This window comes from Hoplias malabaricus, chromosome 2, assembly GCF_029633855.1.
Source record: "Hoplias malabaricus isolate fHopMal1 chromosome 2, fHopMal1.hap1, whole genome shotgun sequence".
Taxonomy (NCBI): Eukaryota; Metazoa; Chordata; class Actinopteri; order Characiformes; family Erythrinidae; genus Hoplias; species Hoplias malabaricus.
Window position 1 is genome coordinate 27,008,640 of NC_089801.1, and position 25,983 is coordinate 27,034,622.

General features: G+C 36.8%; 1 protein-coding gene across 3 annotated transcripts; it reads right to left on the minus strand.

Annotated features, from left to right (window-relative positions):
* Positions 1-5,686: 5,686 nt before the first annotated feature.
* lrsam1 (leucine rich repeat and sterile alpha motif containing 1) lies at positions 5,687-25,875 on the minus strand. 3 transcript variants are annotated; one of them, XM_066660219.1, is made up of 25 exons: positions 25,770-25,875; positions 23,489-23,618; positions 23,282-23,338; positions 22,501-22,545; positions 22,339-22,416; positions 22,008-22,076; positions 21,829-21,913; positions 21,249-21,370; positions 20,041-20,131; positions 18,773-18,882; positions 18,045-18,074; positions 17,826-17,948; positions 17,411-17,550; positions 16,603-16,647; positions 16,049-16,119; positions 15,520-15,619; positions 15,349-15,436; positions 15,152-15,226; positions 14,336-14,416; positions 13,506-13,601; positions 12,818-12,916; positions 11,929-12,060; positions 10,022-10,082; positions 9,646-9,830; positions 5,687-9,062 (listed from the first exon to the last, which is right to left on the minus strand). In XM_066660219.1, the coding sequence occupies exons 2-25, from the start codon at positions 23,558-23,560 to the stop codon at positions 8,940-8,942; spliced, it is 2,178 nt and encodes a 725-aa protein (XP_066516316.1). In that variant the 5' UTR covers positions 23,561-23,618; positions 25,770-25,875; the 3' UTR covers positions 5,687-8,939. The 3 variants fall into 3 exon arrangements, with proteins under 3 accessions (XP_066516316.1, XP_066516318.1, XP_066516317.1); XM_066660221.1 differs by lacking the exon at positions 25,770-25,875 and adding an exon at positions 24,051-24,158; XM_066660220.1 differs by lacking the exon at positions 25,770-25,875 and having other exon boundaries at positions 23,489-24,126.
* Between the last annotated feature and the right edge of the window lie 108 nt (positions 25,876-25,983).

A 25,983-nucleotide genomic window follows, 5' to 3' on the forward strand; every position in this document is an offset into this window, starting at 1 on the left:
TTTTAAACTACAAATAACAACACAATAAATGTAAAAGTTCTTCTGTTAACGTAATATTATATGTTCAGTAAACTTGCATTATCTATCTTTGTGTTTTAATAATTAAACATTCATTCATTGTCTGAAACTACTTCCATTCAGGGTCGCGGTGGGTCCAGAGCCTACCCAGAAATATTGGGTTCAAGGCAGGAACACACCCTGGAGGGGGCGCCAGTCCTTCACAGGGCAACACACATTCACACATTCACTCACACCTATGGAAACTTTTTGAGTCGCCAGTCCACCTACCAAGGTGTGTTTTTGGATTGTGGGAGGTGTGATGGGAAAATGCATACTAACACGTTCTGTGCATTCTGAGCCTCATATATCACTGTCTAAACTTCTTGAGGATGTGTGGAAAGATCTAGGTCCATGGCAGTGCAACTGCATCTCCTTGAATGATTGGTGGATCATGGAGGAGGTGTGAAAATAAAAGGTGAAAATTCTTAAGTGTTCCATGTCTAATACACAGCTACGGTTTCTGTTTTCACAATTGACATGAACACACACACAAACCAGAGCTGTGTAAGGGTTTCAGTTCCTCCTGAGGATCTGACTGCAGTCCCAGACTGCTTATATGCAGAGAGCAAATATGAAGTTAGGGATGATAACAACCTGTAGTAGTTAATCCTAAAAGCGACTATCAACCGAAAAAGCTGCTCAAGCGCGTCGCTATTGGGGGCGTCACATCAGTGTTCAATTAGCTTGTCGCTGCTGGTGTGATTGTTCCATGCCCTAATTGAGCTGTTTATACCCTAATTTGCTTGGTGAAGAAGAAAAATAAATTCTAGTGCTTCAGGGGAATCTGGAGAGTGGAGATTTGTGCAAGACCTGCAGGCAGTAAATTCTGAGATTAATCCTGAGATTCATCCACCTTCTCCAGAAGTTCCAAATAAGCACATAGTTTTAACCCAGGTACATGCTAACCCTGTTAACAGCACTTATTTTTCTGTGACTGATTTAGCGAATGTGTTTTTCAGCATTCCAGTGCACCCAGAAATCCAGTACTGCTTGGCATTTTTATTTAAGGGTAAATTGTGGACATGGACTCACTTTCCCCAAGGGTATGCGGAGTCTCCAACCATTTTCAATGCAGACCTTAAGGCTGATTTGGAAGACTTTGTTTTTCCAGGGGGAAGTGCACTTTTACAATATGTTGATGATTTGTTGGTTTGTTCACCCGATGCTGAAACATATAGAGAAGACACAGTTGCATTATTGTGTTTCTTGGCAGAAAGGGGACACAAAGGCAGTCAGAAAAAACTCTAATTTGTTCAACAAGAAGTGTTTAGGACATGACATACCTGCAGGGGGAAAATCATTGTCCTCCTCATGTGTGCAGGCAGTTTGCCAAAGTCCAAAACCTGTAACCAAACGTTATCTGCTTTAATTCATGGAAAAGGATTGTCCGCTCATGACGAGTTTAAATGGACTCCTGGGGCTAATTTGTCTTTTACAGATTTGAAAACAGCTTTGACACAAACACCTACTTTGGGATTACGCGATGTGCAGTGGCGGCAGCAGAAATAGCGGTCTTAGCATCTAGAGACATAATGTGTTACAATCCACTGACATTGTTGGTTCCACATGTAAAATTAATGCATTTTTCAGCAGCAAAATGGCTGCGGTACCATGTTATGCTGCTTGAACTGCCCGATGTTACTATTCAGCGTTGCAGAATTCTGAATCCAGGAACTTTACTCCCTACACCAGATGATAGGGAACCTCATGACTGCTTAGCAGCCATTTCACAGGTGTGTTCTCTGAAACCTGATTTAACTGATGTTCCAATTCCCAACGCTGACCTAAATTTGTATGTGGATGAGTCAGCATTTCATGATGATTGTGGGAAAAATCGATTTGGATTTGCAGTTGTAACTCTGCATGAGTGTTTGTCTTCTGGCAGGCTTCCAAGTTCACTTTCAGCACAAGCTGCAGATTTGGTTTCTCTCACAGAAGCATATAAACTGGCCGAGGGTATGACTGTGAATATTTGGACTGATTCCAAATATGCATATTCCTGTGTTTTTGATTTTGGAATGATATGGTCATACAGGAATTTTCTGACATCCACAGGGAAACACATTGCATATCACACATTAGTGGCAGCATTATTAAAAGCAATCCTGTTGCCAAAAGCCATCGCTGTGATTAAATGTCAAGCTCACACAAAAGACACTTCAGAAGTGGCACGAGGTAATGCTTTCGCAGATGAGGCTACCAAGAAAGCAGCTCAAAATGATCTAATGTTTTCTCTTTTACAGGAAACTTGTGTTCCGGATCATGCATCTAAAGGGGCTATGATAACTGCCGTACAACAAAACTGATACACCAAAGGGTTTACAATCTTTGCACAAAGACATTGTGAAAAATGTCTCATATGCACACAGCCTGAGGCATCAAGGTAACACCAGGGGCACACACTCCACCCAATGAACCATTTGAACATTTGCAGATGGATTTCATTGAACTCACTCAGTGTGAAGGGAAAAAGTATTGTCTGGTGGTAGTGAACATGTTTTCCAAATGGGTTGAATGTTTCCCTACCAGCAAACAAGATGGTCAGGCAGTAGCTAAAGTTTTGATTCAGCACATCATTCCTCGTTGGGGTATTCCTCAATGCATTGGTAGTGACATTGTTCCAGCTTTCATTAGCACTGCACTCACTCAGCTTTTTTTTTTTCACTTATTTTTCCTAAATTCAAATTATCTGTACTTGCATCTAAAAAAGTAATTCATAGATACAAAAGAGATTTCATGGGGGACCATTTATTTTACTTAGACGCTATCGCCATTCCACGAGGCGTCCCTGATAAATTCAAAGTGCGAAACCCTATAGCAGCAGGGTTTGAGTCTATTTTCGTATGGGTTACAGTTAACAAAAATGTGGATTGGATAAATTTCATATGGTATAATCAACAACGTCTGGCCAACATGACTCGTGACACATTGAGAGTTCTGGGGGAACAGTTACATTACACTTCACAAATGACTTATCAGAACTGAATCGCCTTAGACATGATCTTGGCTGAAAAGGGAGGTGTCTGTCACATGTTCGGTGACCACTGCTGCACTTTTATTCCTAATCACACAGCAGCAAACGAGTCATTTACTAAAGTTATGGAAGAACTGACAGCTTTCACTGCTGAGTTGCATGACTTTTCTAGTATAAATGACTGGATGGCATGGTTTGATTCATATTTTGGCAAATGGAGAACATTGGTGTTGAAATTAGCTGTGGGTAACCATTTCATTATTAATACTGGCTGTAATTGGATGCTGCATTATTCCCTGTGTTAGAAGTCTGATCACCAAAACTATTGAGTGTTCTGTCACCTTCACTATGGTGGGTGAAGAAGTGTACATGTAATCCTCTGGACAAGTTGCCCCTTGAAATGCCTCAGCCAATTTATGCGTCCTTGAACCATGATTCTACTGAGGAGGATGAGTAAATCATTTAATCATTTTATACATTTAATCGATATTTCTTTTATACTAACTCATTTAATCACTCAATCGGTCTACCGTTTTATTTTACTTTTGCTCATATTATGCTCATGTTTCAATGCATGATACCTAGCTAGTCTGACGATGATGTTATCTTTTGCATTTTCTTACAATGATATTATGATTAAAAGTTTCATATATGATGTTTTTTAAAATCATACTGCATACTAACACCAGTGAGTAATTTTGATAATGATAACCCAATATATTCAGTGAAAAATTATACTAAGTACTCCTGATTAAATATTACTAATAAACTATTAAGAGACATAGGACATATTGTGCTTGTGACCTTAAAGGACTTGTTACATTGTGATCCAGGGCACGACCCAGGAGAAACAGTTGGAGGGGGGAAAGTGCTGAACATCGCACTTCTGAGAATAAAATAGGGAAGTAGATCCCTAGATAGATTTAAACTTGACTTAACCGTCTGCAATCATTTTGCTGACAGAAGTGAAATAGAAGATAACAGATACATGCCAGTTAAGGGAATGTGTGTGTTTGTGAAATGAGACATGATGTAATAATGTTCGAATGGTACATATGATGCTTGGTGTACGTGCAGAAGGGGCACATGACAGTGGGGTGTACGTGACTGGGGTCCTATAAATACTGCAGCAAGTATTCAAATAAACTAGAGATTGGAGAGAATTCTTGACTCTGTGTCTTTATTCCACTGATTTCTCCTTGGGTCTAAGAATTCTTTGAGCATCGATCTTCCTTCCTGGTGACACTTAAACTGATTGCCATAACAGGAGGAAACAGGCGCAAACCCATGCAGACACAGGGATAACACACCAAACTCCTCACAGACAGCCACCCGGAGCAGGACTTGAACCCACAACCTCCAGATGCCTGGAGCTGTGTGACTGCGACACTACCTGCTGCACCACCAATAATAAAACAATATAAGCTATATTGTTCAGTCATACTCAGGCACAACACAGACAACTGTGATCATGACAGGAACGGTTTACATTTTAACAGTGACATTTCTATCCATTCTAAATGCAGAAATATCAATCAGACGTATACGTGATAAAGAAACTGGTCATTACTGGGAAAAGTCATCTATACAGGATTATTTACATTTTTTATATAATTATTTACGTTCAGTCACAAACTTGTGTAATAAATATACAGAGCAACCCACTCCCTCTCTGGTGTTGTGGCGTTAAAAATCTGCATTTCGCCATTAGGTGGGACTAGTGTCACTATCACACAGCTCCAGGGTTCTGGGGTTGTTGGATTGATCCCTGTTCTGAGTGACTGTCTGAGGAGTTTGGAGTGTTCTCCCTGTGTCCATGTGGGTTTCCTCTGGGAGCTATGGTTTCCTTCCTACGGTCCAAAAACATTGGTAGGAGGATTGGCTACTCAAAAGTGACCCCTCCTATCACCCAGTGATTCTGGGTAGGCTCTAGAACCATGGCGACTCTGAACTGCATAAGCAGTCACAGACAATGAATAAATGTATGAATTTTGGCTTTACCAGATGAGGATAGAGGCAGAGTTGACCAAGTTTTGTTAAAGAGGAGAAAGCTTGTGGGTCACAGAAATGCTTTCATGAATAAATGGGATATTATAATAAATTATAATAATATAATAAATTTTTTCCAAAACAAGAACATATTACTTTTATTATGTGAGGTGCCCTATGTAGTGAGCATCATGCTATTTGGAACACAAAGCTCCTCTTTACTGACTGGCACGACGGAAGAGTGCTCAGTTTAAAAACATGATGTGGGTAAGTGTCTGTGTTCCCTAGATTACTTCTTATTTATACATTAAATTAAAGAAATATAATTTGTTGAAAGAAAAAAATAAAACAATGTAAACATCGCAGAGTTGCATGAATTAGTAATGGGCAAGTCCTAAATATGTCAGCTACTCTACAGTGATAACGCCTGCAACCCATGGATAGTGTGCTATGAAATAAACTTATAATAGTGATTTGTTTAATGTTTTTGTTTTATTTACTTAAGTTGAGCTCTTGAAACAATGTTTTAGCAAATACTATCCTTAAGGAGGTTAGACTAGGATTTCAAATAAATGTGATTACATTTTATTGAACATATATTTAAAAGCAACTATGCTGTTAAACATCACAGCTATAAAAGGAACACTCCAGTTCATTCTGCCAAGCAAGTTTATTTATAGTGTTTACTTCTAATATTACACAAATAATATAGTAATTCTAAAACTGGACAAAAACACACAAAAGGACAAAATCACACTGCATAAAATCTATGAGTTATTTAAACCACAGGAGATATTTGAAAAACGACTAATCAAAACCATCCACATTCCATACAGACACAGTTAGGAGGATAATGCACAATAAAATGACTTTCACATTTAAAGGAGCCATAGAATAGAAACATTCAGTATTGTAAAGTGTTCTTCGATGTCTACATAGAAGATATCTGACATAAGTCAGGGCGAAATATTACCAAATGCTGTTCTGCATGCCCATTTACATCCTATGGTTTGGCCCTAAAATTAAATGTTTCCTTTTCCCTGATAACAGCAACAAAAAAGTTCAGCCTGTCCACATAAGTCACTACAATGCTTATGCCACTTACCATCAACACCAATTTACACTGGTACTCCCTTAAAAACACCATTTCTATTTCAATACCACCTTTAAAAAACCACATCCCACCCCATAGCACCTTTAAAACACCATATATCTTTTCATAATCATGGCTTTGGTAGAAATACCACTCATAAAGGTTTAAGTGGTGCATGAGTATTGAATCAACTCTTACGTAATAGTTTAGATTAGATTTTGAAAATTGCCCATTATACTACTAATTTTTGCTTATTCGGGATTGGCATTTGAATGAGGAGACAATTGTGTTTGAGGTTCAGGAGATATGTCAGTCCCATGTACCATACTTCGCAAATTCAACTATTCCAACTTAAATAGTTTTTATTCTATGGCAACCTTAGAGGCAAACATACAGTGTATAATGACAGAGGCAATACTTTAGTATTATCAACACATCAATAATTTGCTAGTCATACGTTTAGCCAGAATATGCTTTATAATATCAAGAACACAATGTGGGCTATTTGGTTTCAGTACATTGTAAATTAGTATGCATTAAATATGGTACAGCATAATGAAGCCACTCCAGGGTAGCATTTCCCATTTGTGTAATATGCCTATAACACTATAACATTCACAATTAAAAAGTTAGTGACACAGGGAACAATAAAAGCTAGAAGTGTGATTTGATTGTAGTAAGGTCGCATTACTGAGCAGACTTAAAAAAAATGTTTGTTTTTTTTAATGTCTTTCATACTAGAAACTCGATAGGTTTTATAACATGCAAATGTGTGTAGTATCCTCATTTTTATTTATTTTTATTCAAAATTTTCAGATACACTTAGTTATAGTAAACGACATTTTCTCTAATTTCTCTAGGAATTACACGGTCCAAAGCATGCTGATTAATAAGAGCACTTCAGTGGATAAGTATAAGGATAGGTTTAGCTACAGGCTAGTGAGAACACTCAGTATGAAATGTAATATGAAGTTTAAGGGTTTCGGTAAACAGACTATCTAAGGTCCTGAAAAGACCAAAATCTTGACAAAAACAAAACTACCTCAGAAGTTTTTTTTTCTAAAGAACAAAATCTGATAGAACATCTACTGACTGTTCCAAAGTAAAAGTAACACTAATTCAAATTTGGACATTTCCATATCAGCTGAATATATTACATCCACACAATCAGTCAGTTGCCATTTTTAGGTATATTTTATTTGGAAATGGTCTTTAAGCCTGTCATATTTGGGTAATATTAAGAATGCAAAAGTTTTAAAGCATTTTTTGTGTAACGTATAAATGCTCTTTTGTCATTTCATGGTAACCATTGTGTTGTATTAAAAATAACAGTTGTCATTCTTAAAGATAAAATCCTATAAATTAAATTTGAATCATGATTGCTAACATCAAAATGACCAAATTTGAATTTCTAAACCAAAGCTCACATATTTTGGGTACAATAGTATCCCCAAGAACAGAACCTAATGATGCAACACGCCTTTGCAGTGCTTGTTCCTTGATGGGACTCATAAATGTAACGACTAATAAATCCTTCTCACCTGCCATTTGTTGAATAAAATGACATCTGTCATTGTTGTGTATTATTGAATGTTGCCATGAATTACCATCATACATTGCACAAAAAACTATGGCTTCAAAACCTATTCGTACACCTAATACATATTGAAAATTTAGTTTTGTATTTGGGGTTGAACTACAACAAATGTATTGTGAAAAATTCTTGTTGAGTGAATACTTGCGTGAATATGTAGGTTAACAGAGGCAATGATGCAAGGCAACAAGTATTAATTATTGTTTTATGCACAATTTGTGAGAAGACTGAATAGGTGAAATACATGCATATGCTGAAAAGAAAAACAATATTAAATGTGATATCAAGACTACAGCACATCTGGTGGAAAATTTTAATGGGAATATACATTTAACTTCTCCCTTTAAATGCCCTAAAGGTGAATTCAGTTCCAGTCTTAAAAGGATAATGTCCAGCACAATGATTTCTCTGTTCTAACACTTCTAATAAACCTGACAATTAATTGATAAAGTGAGATCACGTGGTTTTGAGCGTGGAAATCATAAGTCAGTTACTAATTTTCTGAGTAACATCAGATTTGGTTGATTTTTGGCTGCTACCAGATGCAGTGCAGACAGGGAAAAAGTGCTGTGGCAGCATGCAGTGTTCCTTTTAATAAGATCGTTGACAGTTTCTAATTAGGGCTGAGATGAAGGGCATTTTAAATCATATAAACCAATTTAAGGCACAGACAGATAAAAGTTCTGACCCTAACTTAAAAGTCCCAATCCATCAGAACCAAGAAAAGGTGGGTTAGTAAGTATGTTATTGAGCCTTCTTTTTGTGGAGTAAGATGAATCACTTCACTGAACCCACAGGGAAAAGGTGAATAAACGCAACATAACAGTCATGTTTTGGGCAGAACAGACATCAGACATAAAAAAGGCACAAATACTTAAATAGTGCAAATACATCGGAACCAGCACTATGTAATCTTTGAGCATTCCCCCTTTACAACACTCTAGCACAGCACAATCTAACAGTTCATGTTTTTCCTCAATAAGATAAATTTATAAACGTTAAATGAGGTCATTGTCTAGTAGCATGTGGCTTTCCAGCTAGGAAACTTCCCATTGGTCAGTTGAGGTGTGAAGTGCAGAAGTGTATATACTGTACAGCATTTCAAGTGACAGAAGAATTGTGGCCTACAAGTTCATGCACAAAGGAATGAAACTGGATGAGTTGTAGGAATGACCTGAGAGTGACCAGAGTGTGAGAATGGACAGACCAGGTCTGGATGGTTGTTGGGTTCAGCCATGATAAAGGCGGATGCGCTGTGAGATGGCGCTGCGGCACAGCGGACAGGAATGCAGGGCATCACTGCACACCTGGCAACAACATACATGTCCACAAGGAAGGAAGACCACCTGAGACTAAAAGAGAGAAAAGGCAATAAATATATCATTGGTTTTTACATTAGAGAAAGTATCTTTCCTTTACACTTTCTTTTCTTTTCTTTTCTTTATTTAATGCAGAAATGTTGTCCAGACCTAGGACGTGTACTGTATATTTATATCAATATATCTTTTATCATCATTATTATTATTATTATTATTAATTTTGTTTGTTACTTTTGAATGGTTCACACTGCTTTTGATAATTTCTTACATTTATTTATTACATACAATTGCTTCTTTCAATATGTTACAGCTAAGAACCGATACTACACAGATACATTTTGAAGACATGAAGCACCTCATGGAACTGGTTTATAAGTCAATTGCAACACAAGGGACGCTATTTGTCACACACTTAAATTCATTGATTGCTCCGCAAAAAGATGCTATTGTGCTTCATAGTAATGACACAGCGTCCTTGTTTTGTAACTGTATGACAGTAAAAAGAGTGTATATAAGTTTAATTGCAAAGAAAAGTCCATATAAAGTCCACATTTACTATTGTCATACAGCCAAACAACATTACTTTGGACGCTAAATGTACTGAAAGGGACCTTACCCCAGCCTCCATGCACACCACACACTCTGAGCTGCCAGGTCCATCCACAGGACTGGGCACTGTAGGAGTGAGTGGGGTTTGGGGGGGCAGAGGGGTATTTGGGGTCAATGGTGGGGTCAGCTGCTGAGGGGCGCTGGGTAAAGCTGCACCAGCTTCCTGTTCCTCTTGGATCTTCTTCGGAGAGCCTGAGTAATGAATGTAAGTTTATTTCAGGCAAACAACTATTCTATGTTTATGTTTATTGTTGGTATGTGTTCGCTTTTTTTCACTCTACTCCTGATAAGAATATGTTCCTGGTTAAATTACTAATAAAATGACTAAATAAAACTTTTTACATGTACTTGATGAAAGATTTTAAATGTGAGGTGCTGCTTACTTGGCTGTTCTCTGGCCCAGTGAAGAAGAGACTTTTGCACTCCCACCTCATTAATCCCCAGCTGAGATAGCAAACAGAAGTGAAAATTTTAACACTGTAAGAATTAAAATAATCAAACTATTATTATAAATCAATTTATACCCTTATTTTAAATGTTTAGTCAATCAGTCTAAACAGGTTAAAATTTGTTTTAGAGTTTAAACCAGGTATAAACTGTTTAGACTTTTAAACTTTAGATATGTTATTCTTTGAAGACTCTGCTCTGCAAAGTGTTCAGCCAAGGCCTGCAATTTATGTACAAACCCCATTTCCCGGAAAGTTGGTACATTTGGTAAAATGTTTCTTTCTATGTTTGTCTTTCCAAGATTTCCAGTGTTTTCACTAACTTATACATTTTGCAAAATTAAATTTAAAATCTGATGCCTGCAAAATAAGAGTGAAAAGTTCATAGAAAGTTGTCACACTGGTCTGAAGCCTTACACTATACTCAGGTGAATGTAAAAGATAAAGGTGCATTAATTAAAGAACCAGTTCTTTAATTGAAAATTAATAATATCATGAAAATTTCTATAGGTCTGTCCCAAAACCTGGTGAGGTGACTAAGTAGGCACTGTCTATGTAGGCAGTTGTTTAAGTAGGTAAAGTTAGACAGCGATTTCCCACTGCACACACTTACCTCAGTGGCAGTAACATTTCAGCACGATGCAAATGTAGGCTTCCCGTTTTTAATTTCAATTTGAATTATATCTGCTCTCGAATAAAAGCAAAATAGACAGGAGTTGTACTTGAGTTGCATCATGGGATTGCCTTAGCTGCAACATTCGATTCTGCCTTAAAATTTGACCAGATTAAGATATCTCAGTAGGCAACATATTTATGACATATATTGAGAATTGGGACAGAATAAGTTTTGGAACAGACATAATGAGTTAAATACACAAATGCCAAGGATGAAAACTGCTGCTGAATGTGTGTGAACATTGAGCCATTAGGCGTTAAAGTTTGAGACACCCTCATGCCACCACTATGAACAGAGCCATGTGCCATGTGGGCACGAGAGTACTTTGGGATATCACTGTCACATAACACAGAATTTCAGGTTGCATTTCTTGATGCAGTAGCACACTGCAAAATTACTATTAGGCTTCCTCTTTGTACAATAAACATAATTCTCTTAGACTCGTCTGGCAACAGGACACATTTCCACTGTCTTTTCTGTCTTTGGAATCCATCATGCTTGTCCAATCCTCTATGTACCAAAGATGAAAAAGACAAAGCAAAAAAAAAAATACAGCATTTGTGATGGCATGGGGGGCATCAGTGCTGTAAAGCTGGTTTGTGACAACACAAGCTGTTATAGCACTCTGTAAATAAAACTGAATTGAACATATGCAAAATGTGGGTAAAGAAAACACACACAAAACTGCAACAATTAGTATCTTCAGTTCCCAAAGGATAAAAAATGGTAAACATCACCCTGTCACAGCATTTTAAGTGTGTTGCAGGTATCACTTTCTAAACATGCCAAATTTCAGTCAACCCAATAACCCAGCTGCTCATAGTTAAATGAGCATTGTTTCTCCCCTCTCACTGTTCTAAAGTTTATTTTTTAATCACCTATGAACAATTCTGGCTAAAAATTGCCTAAAATTGCAGTATATGGATACATTTTATGCTTTGTACAAATTGCATGCATCAATTATCAAATGTTCCTCAAATGCTATATTTAAGTGATTATTTTTGTCACTGTAAGACATGATAATAATGGACTAAAATACACTGCATAGCTAATATGCATAGAATAATAGGATTCTTCTAGATGGGGGTCACAAGTATCCACAAAAAAACATGTATATATGAACACAAACACAAATACACATCAACAGGCAAAAAGAAGGAAGGCTGACCTTGCTGAGGTCTCTTGTGGTCATGTGACGCAGAGCCTCTGCAGTGATTTGATGATGAGCTATGATTGGCAAGTAGTGCTGGGCAGAAAGCTTACACAATAATGTCACTAGATCCTTATCCACACCAGCTTCCTGAAAGGAAAGAAATAAACAGTTGTAAATGCTTCTTAGTGTAGATTAATCATATAACATAGTTTGGTTCCTGTCACTTACAACTGGTCAAGTTTATTTAAGGCTTTGTATGTGAACAACAGGATTTTACAGAGAGTTACAGTGATTACGATGGTTTGAGATGAATGTGTGAAGGAGTTTTCCAGCAACAGACTGAGAGAGGGATGGTCTGATCCTGGAGCTGTTTCTACACTCACTGTCCATTTTCTCAACCACACTGACCATACAGGAGCATTTTGTAGCTCTACATTTACAGACTGTAGTCCTTCTGTTGCTCTGCATACTTCAATACCTCTCTTTTTACATTCAATGTCTTTCAATGCTCAGGACCCCACAATACAAGAGCAGAGCAGGTTTACTTGGGTTGTGGATCATCCTCAGCTTTACAATGACACAGACATGGTGGTGGTGTGTTAGTGTGTGTTGTGCTGGTAATATGTGGAACTCCAGCTGAAGTTGAACAGTTTTTCTGTGCATATGACAATTAAGATTCATGATTCGGTAATTTTAATTATCAGTCATTAATAGGAATGTAAATAAACAATATTGTGGCATCCTCATTGTAATATAAAAAGTCATAATTAAGAAAAAATATGAAAATAATTACTAGCACCAATTAATAATTCAATAATAATGTATTTAAAGGCATTAAAAACATTAGACAAACAATTTGACAATATGCATCATGAAAATGGAGAAAACACTGCAATTTGCTGACCTGCATGCGCAGAGACAGAGGCTTGGCATCCAGCAGTCTCTGATACTGGATCATCCAGTAGTTCTGCTGAGTAGAGTCACTTTTCAGCTCCAACTCCATCTGAAAAATAAGGTCTATACCATTAGTAAACAGTGGAGCTTGAATGCACAGGGAGTTAAATTTTTTTTTTGTTTGTTTTATTTTTTACACAATTTCTGCACTATTCCCTCTTTAATATCATAAGTCTTTTTTTTTGGTGGGGGATGTGGGTTATGGGAAATACTCTAGATAAAATTAACACGATTGTTCCCAGGTTGTGACAGGAGCCAGACAAGTCATTTTTAAGTAACGAGTACAGTGTTTCCATTCACTGAAAATGTTTTATCATTCACTCAAACAACTGTTATACAACTTCAAAGTAAGCAGGGATCTAAGTATAGGGCACAGACTGGAATAAACCTAAAGCAAATATATTATAAAACAACGGCAGAAATTCTTCATAGGTTTTTGGCCAAAACAAAATCCATTCCATTTCATGGAACTTTTTCTGAATGTCTCCAGCATCATGCATCACATTCAAAATCATTTTGAATTATAACATTTTGAGAACATTTCTAGAATTTTACAATACTGCATTCTGAAGGGAACACCTGAAATTGTGTGGAATTTTCCTTTAAAAGTATGGAAACTGGGTTAGCTGTGGTCTTACCAAGATGTGTTTAAGCTCCATCTCTCTCTGGTCTTTCTGCTTCAGTAACTGTTGTAACATGTCTGTAAGAGCTGTCCTCTGCTCCGCCAATACTTCCTACCACAACAAAGAGCCAAGCACAATGAAAGTTGAAGTCAGTAAGTACACAAATGTAAATTGGCCCGATAAACATGGTACCAAATGGGCAGTGAGCAAAGCAAAAGAGCATGTCATGTCATAAATAAATGAATAAATAAATAAATGATGTAAAAACAGAGAACCTGATGCAGCAAATGTAGGATATTTTTAAATAGGAAATAAGAAAATTACAATTCAACTGCATCTTAAAATATCTTAATATGTAGTCCTGGTCTCTATCCAAATTAAATCATTGACTTGAATGAAATCCTTGACTGGGAAAAGTGAGGCTTAAAATATTGCTTTCAGTCTGTTTTAAGTTCATGTTCATTTAACTGCTAAAATGACCTCTCTCTCTCTATCATTACTTCCCTCCCTAACACACACACGCATTCACACCTATGGACACTTTTAAGTCGCCAATCCACCTACCAACGTGTGTTTTTGGACTGTGAGAGGGAACCAGAGCACCCGGAGGAAAGAAAGGCGCATCTGCAGTTTAATATATTGTGATGCTTGTGTCTTGTTATACGTACTACCTTGTACTTGCTGTAAATTATCCCAAAAAATTTACATAAAATGTTGGTGTTTTGTATGATTTCATGTGTATGCTGCATGTCTGCTGTTAAAATTACAGCACTCTAATCCCAAGCAATTTCCTTCATCCTTGGATAAAGCATCTACTTTACACTGTATCTACTTTTCCAACATACCTGTAAGTTCTCTGCATCCAGATTCCTCCTTTTAACCTCCAGCTTTGTCAGCTGCATTAATTCTGCCTCAATAAGCTTAATCTAGAGACATGGAGACACAGGGAGGGTGAATGGGCCCAATGGAGCCGAAATGTAGAAGAAATGAGAAAACAGCCATCAGTAATGTCTGAGCAACATGAGCACTGCTCTTATGGTAAGCAGAAGGGGTGTACTGAAAATGCTGACCAAAATAAAAGTAGAAGAACAAAAAAGAAAATATTTGCAATGGTTTGTTGGAAATGGCTCTGAGCACTTCACTTTTAAATCCCTTACTTTGATCAGATTCAATATTTTTTTCAATGGATGAGAAAATGTCTGAATGTCTCTTGATACAATTATTCATCCCATTAATACTCTCTATACTACATAAACCATCTTCTATTAGCTCTGAAAATAAAAACCTTAAAGCAATATTCATTCATTCATTCATTCATTGTCTGAAACCGCTTATCCAGTTCAAGGTTGCGGTGGGTCCGGAGACCTACCCGGAATCACTGGGCGCAAGTTCCTTAAAGCAATAGTAAAAAGAAAATGTCCTCTTTATCCCAGATTTATCTAATCAGCTATATTTAGAATTCAAAGCTCCTTCAAAAAGGTTTTTAAAGAGTATATTGCATTTAAATAATAGCATTTGTGAATACTATCTGTGCTATTGTGCACTTTTCTTTAGAAAAAAAATGCATCTTGTATGATTTATGGTATTTGGGCTAAGAGGAAAACCTTGATATTCATTATTCACTGCACTATCATCAAAAGGCTATTTCGAAACGTAGCTACCTGATTGCGGATATAACCATGCACACTGTCTTTTTGAAGCTGCAGGGCTTCAAAGGCTGCCTTCTGCATCTCTTCCTGCAATTCAAAGATTTAGTTAGCGAGGGTAATATTTTCAGTGTATATGGAAAAAAACTTAAAGTTTATAAAAATGAAACAGTGTGCCTCTGAAAAATTAACTTTATTGGAAAATTTGTTACCTCCTGGAGGATCTGACTGATGGCTTTGCTTTTGTCTAGCTGCTGGAGGCACAGTACATGCTCAAACTTCTTATCCATGGTCTCCATACTAGAGAGAAAGAAATACATCTAAAGTTGATACTTTAAAAGCAATATGGTAAGAAATGACAATGAAATAATGTTGTATTTTACCTTTTGCAGGCTTCAGACACCATATTCTTCCTCCTGGTCTCACTAGCCTCCTGCAGTAACCTCATTGAATAACTCTCGGACAACATGGTCTGCATGGCAACTACAGACATGGATTGACATATTAATGAGCATGATATATCAGCAGAGTAGCTCAAAACTCTACTCAAGTTAAGTAAAACATCCAAAAACCTCAAAAAATATATCTATCAAATCTACCAAAATTTTTGTACGTGTAACTAATTCCTGTGACTTGTTAATGTATGTGTGTCTGTGGGATATACATTAGGTACATTTATCATGTATCTCCAAAATTAAATAAGTAAACCTTAGAAACCAATCATGTCTAGATTGATCAACTTCATTTAGGCAGATGTTTCCATTAAAATACTGCTTCTGATCACTGCCATTTCATTTTTGAATGAACAGAATTTTATTTCATACTATGAAACCCATAATATTTTGAGAATTAGTATAAGGTATAACAGAGCAAAGAGTCTGCGTGTGAATAAACTACATTTCTCATGCTCACCTGCTACTTCTCTCTTTCTTAGAGAATTAGCTTCTTCTTGTGTGATGGCTGTAAGGTGCTCCATACGGATCCTTTAAACATACAATACATGAATAAATATATAACCATTTATTTTGTTGAATTATTAAACTTTGTTTGTTTGTTGGATTTTATAAATAACTGAAAGAAAATGATTAACTGTGGCAACCAAACTTATCAGACATATCACTGACTTCACTAGATCGTGTCTTAACTCAGAGCCAAACCAAAATCTAGCCATGCTAGAATTTATAGCTTGAAAATATCATTAATGGCACAGGAAAGATGATATAATGCACTATACGGCCCTCCACCTCATACCTCATCCCAAAGGCTCTTGCTGGAAAGCCATCTTTTGGAAAACACAGTTACATTACTCCACATCAAAATAAGTTGGGCCATATACCACTCTTGTTCCCAAATGACATTGGTCATGTTGACCTTGGGTACAGCCACCTGTGTCAGCAAAAGGCTAGACCTTAAAGTGACCAAAAAAAAAAAATTCACCAATTACCAGTCTACATTCTTGAACTTACCGGTCCTCTTCCAGTGCCTGCAGAAACTCTGCACTCTTTGCTTGGCTGTAAATGAAACACATGTACATAATTAGGGTCAGGGTTAATACTAAACAATACCTAGTGTTTACTTTTTGACGGTTCTGATTCATTTGGTATCTCACTATGGGAAAAACCCTCTGTGTTACAGACCATGGAAGCAAAAATGGCATCAGATCTGGCAGGTGACTGACAGACCAAAAATAGGCGTGATAAGAGTGTGCCCACCTCTACACTAATCAGTCTTAACATTAAAATGACCTCCTTGTTTCTACATTCACTGTCTTTCATCAGCACCACTTACCATACTGGTGCACTTTGTAGTTCTACAAATACAGACCATCTGTTCATCTGCATACTTTGTTAGCCCCGTTTTTACTTTTTTTCAGTAAAAAAGTTGGCTTAGGACCCAGACTTCACCAGTTCAATCCTCTGGACTGGCATAAAGCGAAGGGGAAGTCACTTTCTCCTTCCTTAACATTTGCAGCTGACAGCTGTGTGTGTGTGTATTTGTTTACTGCCTCTAGACAGTGTGTGTGTGTTCACTGCCATAAATGGGTTAAATGCAGAGACTAGGTTAACACTTACTTGTTATTACTAATCTTAGCTTTAACCACAACCCAAAACCTAAACATAATTTTAACATTAAAGCTCTAAATAATCATAGATACACCTGATAATTTAGTTAATAATTCAGTTAATAATTTCAGATAACAATTTTATTCATCAGGGAACAAAAAAATCATGACCTCTTTTCTTCAGTTGCCTTAACACACACCATTCCCCTCACCGTTTGTTGTCCAATAGCAGACTGGTGATGCGATTGGCTATGCTGGTCTCGGCCTGCCGGACTTTCTCCAGTACCCTCAGCCTCTCAGCCTCCTGGAGCTTCTGCTGCTGACACACATCCTTCTCCACACGTTCCTGCTCCTGAAAAACACACACAGCTGTTAATTACATTTGAATGAGTGATTACATTGAAAACTAATTTTTCAATCTAAATTCTTCTTTTCATATGCTGTTAAGTAAAAATACCTGCAATGTATTACATATACATAAAATGGCAGTTGTCTGTGCATAAAATCTTAACACAAGCTCAGGTTCAAATTAGACCTGACATATGTCCTAACAACACTGTAAAAAATGTGTCCACATATTTGATAAGCAGTGCACATATGTTGTTAAGCAGTGATTGTTAGTGGTACCAGTTTGACAGAGAGCAGGATGTCCTCTTTGCGAGAGTTGCTGAGGACAAGGAGTTGTGCCTGCTCTCTCTGTTTTTCTTCAAGTTCTTTCTCAAAAGTCAGCTTCTCCAACTGCTTCTGTTCCTGATAGAGATAGTGAAATGAAGAGAGATGTCAAAGAGTCACAGCACTCAAATTCTTAGAAAAAGGAATGAACCAATTAGGACTAATACAACTTACCTTTCTCTTCTCATAGTCCATGAACTTGCTCTGCAAAGTGAGAAACTGGGAATCAGCATCAGCAGAAAATACTGTGCCATATACCAAACAATTGAAGGTCCATTGCCCTATCATCACCCCCATGCATCTTAAAATAGTATTTTATCAAACCCAGCAGATAAGGAAGTTATTAAAAATGTTGACATTTAAAATGTCTAGTATGATAACATCAGTCTTTTTAGTTATTTATATATGTAAGGTATAATAAAATATCCAGAATATGTTGCACATCCTAAAGGATAATTATAGCTAACATGGCAGATACAGTATCATATCATTACTCTTAGTGTAAATAGAAAATTATAATATGTGTTTTTTTACATTATAGAATCATTTTAGCATGTTTAGTTTTGAGGAATTTAGGACCAATATAATCAATATGGTACTATTTTTCTGAAGTGTTGTTTTTTTCTCTCAAAGCATTGCAATGAAAGATTCAGTTCTATGTTTAGTTGTATATTGACTAATACATTCATTTAAAAATTCTGACGTTGACTATTTGAGGATAGGCTCATCATTTCTTCCTCATGTCCTCACTACTGTCACATTTGCAATGATCACTAGGGGCTAGGACCTGGTTTTCTGTAAGACTGATTAGTGAAAACACCAATTTTAGAAAGTTATATTAAATCAAATTAAATTGAATTGAATATTGAAGCTGATATATTGTGCAACTCTAGGACCCCCACCTGCCACACAATATCCTCGCCATCCACACAATCCGCACACTGCTTACTGCCATCATTCTCCAGCACAGGTAGCAAATACTGAGAGGGAGGACAGTATTCCAAATCCAGCTCTGGAAAACAAAATCACACCAATATTCAGACTGCTAAATAATAATGCTACTGGCTGCACACTTTTTCCAATAAGTCTTATTGTCACAAAGAAACAACAATTATACAGAAATGTGTCAGAGATTCTGTACGAAGCATGGCTGCCCCATAAGAATAGCATGTTCTGTGCAGCATAAAATAGTTCATTCACAAACTACAGTGAAATTTGACTCTTTTTCTCATTTGTGTTGCATATTATTAAAAGATAGCAAAGCAATAATCCTACATTCATTCATTCATTATCTGTAACCGCTTATCCAATTCAGGGTCGCTGTGGGTCCAGAGCCTACCTGGAATCATTGAGTGCAAGGCAGGAATACACCCTGGAGGGGGCGCCAGTCCTTCACAGGGCAACACAGACACACACTCACACCTACGGACACTTTTGAGTCGCCAATTCACCTACCAAAGTGTGTTTTTGGACTGTGGGAGGAAACCGGAGCACCCGGAAGAAACCCACGCGGACACGGGGAGAACACACCAACTCCTCACAGACAGTCACCTGGAGCGGGAATCGAACCCACAACCTCCAGGTCCCTGGAGCTGTGTGACTGCAAAACTACCTGCTGCGTCACCGTGCCGCCCATAATCCTACATATAAATGGTTAAAAAAATAAATAAATAATGATACACAAATAATACCAGCTCTGTGGTGGTCTTGTGGAGGTCCTAAGCTGTCTATAAAGAAGTTTATATTAAGGTAGTAAAATTACAGAATAATATATTTCCACTGGTAAATCTTATTAATAGTAATGGGCAAGTCATTAATAGTGTATTAATGGCACTTTAAGTTGTTTCTACAAAACTGAATTCCATTGCCCCACAAAATTGGGTCTTTATATCCTTCTAGCGGAAGCATGGCAGTGGGAATGTTGACATGCTCATGTTAACAATCTCTCTGTATAAAGAATATACAAGCTGTTCTGTGAAATTAAAACCTTGTTTCTGGATTTGGTAACACCTTAAAGTACCTGTAGTCACCCATTCTTGGTGTCTTCATTGGACATGAATATCAAATATAAACAGTACGTCCCTAGCAAATAGTCTTTCCTATTATTCTAGATTTTCTGACTGATGCTGCTAAGATTAACATTTTTGTTAATGTTAATATGGGTCTTTACCTGAGCAGAGGAAGCGCTGGATCTCCTCTGTGCCTGCTGTACAGACTGAGGCAGGTGGGTAGTTCATAACACAGGCATCTAGAATCAGGCTCTACATAGACATACACACACCAACATTTTATTTTGTTTTCCATTTAGTTTTCAACAAAAGTGTCAGGGTGGCTACAAAGCAACATATATATAGTCCTACACAGACTAAAGGCATGCCTGTGCTTAAACAAGTCCAAGGCTTATTAGGACTTTTTGCATCTTTACTGATCTTGTTTTATGTACTTGTTTCTTAATGGACTTTCTTTTTTCATGTTTTCTTCTGACTATGTTGTAGCACTCTGAAATTTTTTTAAAATGTAAAGTGCATTACAAATAAAATGCATTACTATTATTATTAAGCTACAATTAGCTTAGCTAAACTGTTTGAATAAATCACATTAAAGTATCAGACACGTAAACAAATAGATTGTTTTAAGTTCTTATGGTGTAGTTACTATTTTACATATATTATCTATATCATAAACTGTTGGAAGCATTGCAGCAACAAATAATATGCTATTTCTGCTTTTAAATGGTGTAAAACATTATATTCACCTTTATATTTCACATATTTCACCTAATTTCTCTAATTCTGAAAAGCTGAAAATTGATCTGAGCTAATAATCTTAGTGATGAAGGCTGCAAGTTTATCCTTGTTTACATGTTACTGCTTCTTTCATATGATAATATTGATTATGATGTGTGAACAAACAAATATACAAATCATTTAAAAGAACAAGGGCCTTCACAATGAAGAGAAAATTTACATATCATCGCTGTCCAATTAAAGACATGTATCTCCAATTCTGTAGATTTTTAGTTTACAAAATCAATAAGGTTTCTTCCTTCTCCTGCAAAGTTACTATTTTGGGAGATACATGTTTTTAATAAGACAGCGATGATATACAATGTAAACCATCAAGACAAAAGTAATAGATCTAAGCAAACAAAAAAGCTAGCAGCACAGTGACCTTGACCGCAATACTCTCTCTGATCAGCTGTATATACTTAAGTAAAATGTTACTGACACCACTATAACCTTGCAGACAATAAATTTGAAATGTTTATGGTTGGTGAAAATAATTAATTTTTATGTAAATAATCAATCATATGAAAGTGGCTTTTTAAAAATATTGACTCAAGAATGATTTGTAATATGAACACAGCTTTAGTCTCACCTCTAGAGTGCGAACGTTGGCTAGTTCTTTGGGTAACTCTTTGATTCTGTTTTCACTCAGGTCCAGTGTACGTAGGCTGCTCATGTTTCCCACAGATGAGGGCAGCTCACTCAGGCAGTTCCCTTCAAACATGAACATTTTATCATAACTTACTTTCTGAGACTATTTAGCTAGTGGGGAAGTGAAGGATAAAATGAACATTTTTTTTTGCTGAATTAAACATATCATGAGAGTTTCTCATTATATTTATTAGATCATAAGATGTTTAAGACTGTTTTAGACTACAGATTATAAAACAGCTCACTGAATATCATTGTTATATTAAATTAATTTATATTTTAAAAAGCATTAGATTTCATTTTTATGTAAGTGGAAAAAAATGTACAGAAAAGTAGATTTCAAGGACCAATGATGTAAAATCTCAAGATTCCTCATTCAATTTCAGTAGCAGCATCTAAAAGAGTTCTGCTATTTATAATCCACACAATCTTTTTTTTTTTTGCCAGAAATAAATGTTTTAATAAAATGCTATATAAAACCTAAACTCCAACACTAAAATATAACATTAACAAAGGCATACCTTTCACATTAAGAGTCTGTAGATTCCAAAGGTCACCTATAGACTTTGGAAGTACCTTGATTTGGTTATGTTCTGCATTCAACACCTAGAGAACAATATTGTCAATATGACGGTTAACAACCAAATGACAAACTGGCGATCCAAATGCAGAACAATATAAAATAAAGGGACAATAATACCTGAAGAGCAGACAGCTGCCCTATATCCTCCGGTAGTGAGGTGAGCTTGTTTTCATGAACATCCAATACCTTAGAAATAGTCAGAGTGTTTCGTTTAAATAGGGGCAACTCTGAAATGATTAACTGTTTTATGATTGTCTAAGTCTGGAATCCTTAGGCTTTTGTTTTCATACATTAAGCCAGGTTAAGCCTTTTAGAATGTCCCTGCTGAGAACCTAAACAGGGAGGGGCATGGCTCAATACAAAACATTTGTTTTGGTCTGAGATTGTGGTGCTCTACTTCGACATCTAGTGGCAAATATGAGCATATTCAGAACTTTTAATTTCGAACCTTAATAGTTGCTAGAGTGTTGATGCTGCAACCTTTGGGCAACAGTGACCTCAGCTCGTTTCCATGGAGAATGAGCACCTGAAATGCAGATGAAAAACATTGTGATGTAGATTTATATGTTTGATCCTCTCTGTTAAAGACACTCTGAAAGTGGAGATTCACCTTTTTCTGGAGCACCTTGCAGATAGAGAGAGCACTGGAGGGCACCTGTGGACAACATACATTTTCATTATATATATATTTAATACAAATATGATTTTAGTGAACACAATCTATTTTAATGTTTGCTGTGGAAGGATCTGTGGTCCCCCCACTCTTTGCAGAAATCTTTGAATTCAAATAATTTGTAGGGTTTTGAATGTGAACTTCTTGTCTGAGGTTTTGACAGAGCAGTTCATCTTGATTAAAGTCAGAACTTTTACTGGGACACTTCAAAACATAAACTGGTTTATTTTCACTGAGATGTGGATTCCCTTTACTTTTTGGATCATTTACATTGTAAACCTGATTCAATTTAAACTCATAGACAGATAATGTCACTGCCAAATAAGTTGATGCAAGGGGCATGCTTGTTGTTTTTCTGTGAAAAAACATGTATCCCCAAAATGGAGAAGGGAAAAAACCTTAACTTTCAGTGAAAGTCAATGTAAAAAGATTTAATTCCAAATAATTTTGGAGAATTTCTATTGGTTCATTCATCACGACATTTTTACACAGTGTTCAAATGATGAGGTAAACTGAAATGGACAAAAATAGAGATACATGTTTTTCATTGGACAGCAATTATATGTTAAACCTACAAAGCAAAACACAGTAGATCATGAGGACTCCATTTTTGTTTAAATTATCTAATCTAACTAACGAAGAGTGATGAAATGTCAGGATCGAATGAGATACACGTTTCCAATTAACGAAGCACTGCAAGTCTCTGCAAGTCACTCACTTCAGAAAGCTCACAGCTTGAAATATCCAGTATGTCATCTGCCCCAGCCTCTTTAGACTGACAGAAAAATAGAGAAGCAAGTTATTCTGTTTAGCACCGCATCATCCACACACAAAATATATACATATATGTATATACTAGTATAACAATATATTTAAACTTTGCAAAGAAGATCAATCTACTATAAAAACACAAAGTCATATTCACCAAACACAGCTGATACTCTAGTCGTTTCCTGGAATCCTCACTCTGCTTTTTCTTCTTATAGAACAGAGGCATTCTGGAGTCACAGATCCACTTCAGTCGAAAGTATTCTTTTCAGTATAAAGAGCTGCTTCTTTGTGGTAGAAAAAAGATTTCCAATGAAACAACATAACAAAATAAAATAAAGGAAATATAGTGAAAGTAACAACTTCATACAGACATACGTCTTATAGGTTAAATATAATTAGAGATAAAAAAAAAATCGGACTGATTTGACTAATAAAAGAGTGCTGTGGCAATGTACGTCCACCATACATGTGAACATACATGTGAAATCACTCATTATAACTGGTCAGCAAACATTTGAACATGCTGCAAATCTAAAGGAAAATAGAAATTATAGATTATATATAACATTATGACCACCTGAGTTTCAATGTCCAATGTGGTGGGTCACATAATCAAACAGTCAAACAAAGAAGCGCACAAGTAAATAAGGGAAATACATAAACAAATAAATAAATAGCTCAATAAACTAATAAATAAGTATATTTAAAAATACCACCTCCATGTTTCTGTACCCAGGGTCCATTTTTTCATCTCCACTGACCAGGCAGGAGCACTTTGCAATTCTACAATAACATACTGGAGTTCATCGGTTGCTCTGTACACATTGTTTGCCTCATTTCTCCCTGTTCTTCAGTGATCAGGATCTCACAAGACCACCACAGAGCAGAGCACTCCAGCACTGTCGTGACACTGACGTGGTAGTGGCGTGTTAGTGTGTGTTGCATAGGAACGAGTGGATCAGCCACTCGTGCTGCTGGAGTTTTTAAAAACTGTGTCAACTCACTGCCCAGTCTATTAGACACACCTTGTTGGTCCACCTTGTAGATGTAAAGTCAGAGACAGTAGCTCATCTGTTGCTGCACATTCTGTGGTCATCCAGGATGGATGTTTTTGGTTGGTAAACTATTCTCTGTCCAGCAGTGACACTGAAGAATTTTCAAATTCCAGCAGCACTGCTTTGTCTGATCCACTCATACAGACTTTTAATGTTAAAACTCCAACAGAACTGCTGTGTCTGATCCACTCATACCAGGACAACACCACCAAGTCACTACAGCGCATAGAATGACCCACCACCCATATCATACCGGCTGTGTGTTGGTCCTGTGCGTGTCCTCACTACCGAAGAATATAGGGGCTCTCTTCACTATCGGAGAATATAGGGCAGCTGTCTGCTCTTCAGGTCCCTTTAATTTATATGGTTCTGCATTTGGATCGCCAGTTTTGGATCGCCATTTGGTTATTTATAGTCATATCGACAATATTGTTACCCAGGTGTTGAATGCAGAACATAACCAAATCAAGGTACTTCCAGATTCTATGGCGATCTTTGGAATCTACAGACTCTTAATGTTAAAACTCCAACAGAACTGCTGTGTCTGATCCACTCATACCAGCACAACACACACAAACACAATAATACCAAGTCACTACAGCACAGAGAATGACCCACCACCCACATCATACCTGCTGTGTGATGTTCCTGTGGGGGCCCTGAGCATTAAAAAACAGGGCGAACAGGTGCTTACAAGGTATGCCAAGCAGCAGATGTACTACGGACCTTAATTACAGAACTACTAAGTACATCTGTATGGCCAGTGCAACAGAGACAAAAGCTATGTCTGATCATTGTGACTTTAAAGTTAGTGTAACAAAGAAAATCTCAAACAGGTAGATTTTGACAGCCAGTGTTTCTTACATCATACACCTAAGGAACCAATTCTGTCAATTTGTGGGTGGGCTTTTGAGATGTAGGCAAGTAGGGGAGAATCAGTGGAGATAGAGGCTGAGGAAGGCAAAGGAGTAGAGTTAAATCTTAGCCAGGGCAATACAGGATATTCTACTTGGAAACAACTGCTAAATATTAATAAACATGAGGTTTTAGGAGTTTATCTAAGACCAGTGGACTTTAATACGTATGTTATTAAGGATAAAATAGGGATTTTGTTAACAAATATGAAGACAAACTTCATTACATTTATTTATGTACAGAATGAAACATTTCTATAGCTAATGATTAGTGTTTAAATTAAGAATAGTTGGGTGGCACGCTAGCATGTTTACCGTAACCTGTGAGTGAAGAATTAGGTTAGATACAGTAACGTTAGAGAGTAATACAACTAGCTACCTAAAATAATCATTTGTAGAACACCCCTCCAAATATACAAGAAAGGAAATATAACATTTTAAGCTGTATCCTAGATACTGAGAGTACCTTTCCGTGCGCAGTGTCCACGGTCCGTCAATCTGAGCCGTTATTTTCTAATGAGAAATATGTTGCGCGTCCTCCAACCATTTCCTGACATTAGTGAGCATAATGTTTTGAGTGACGTATTGCTGCGTATTAGGCCAAACTCGCGAGAATTATACAAAAGAGAAGTGTTCAATGACAAAGTATCGCGATATTACGTATATTGCCAAAGAGCATT

Excerpts from the sequence above, each read along its gene's own strand:
- lrsam1 (XM_066660219.1), bottom strand. The coding sequence starts at position 23,560 with ATGCCTCTGTTCTATAAGAAGAAAAAGCAGAGTGAGGATTCCAGGAAA. Across the intron at positions 21,914-22,007 it reads GGCAGCTGTCTGCTCTTCAG|GTGTTGAATGCAGAACATAA; the intron begins GTATTATTGTCC and ends ATTGTTCTCTAG. Across the intron at positions 17,949-18,044 it reads TGGACTATGAGAAGAGAAAG|GAACAGAAGCAGTTGGAGAA; the intron begins GTAAGTTGTATT and ends TATCTCTATCAG.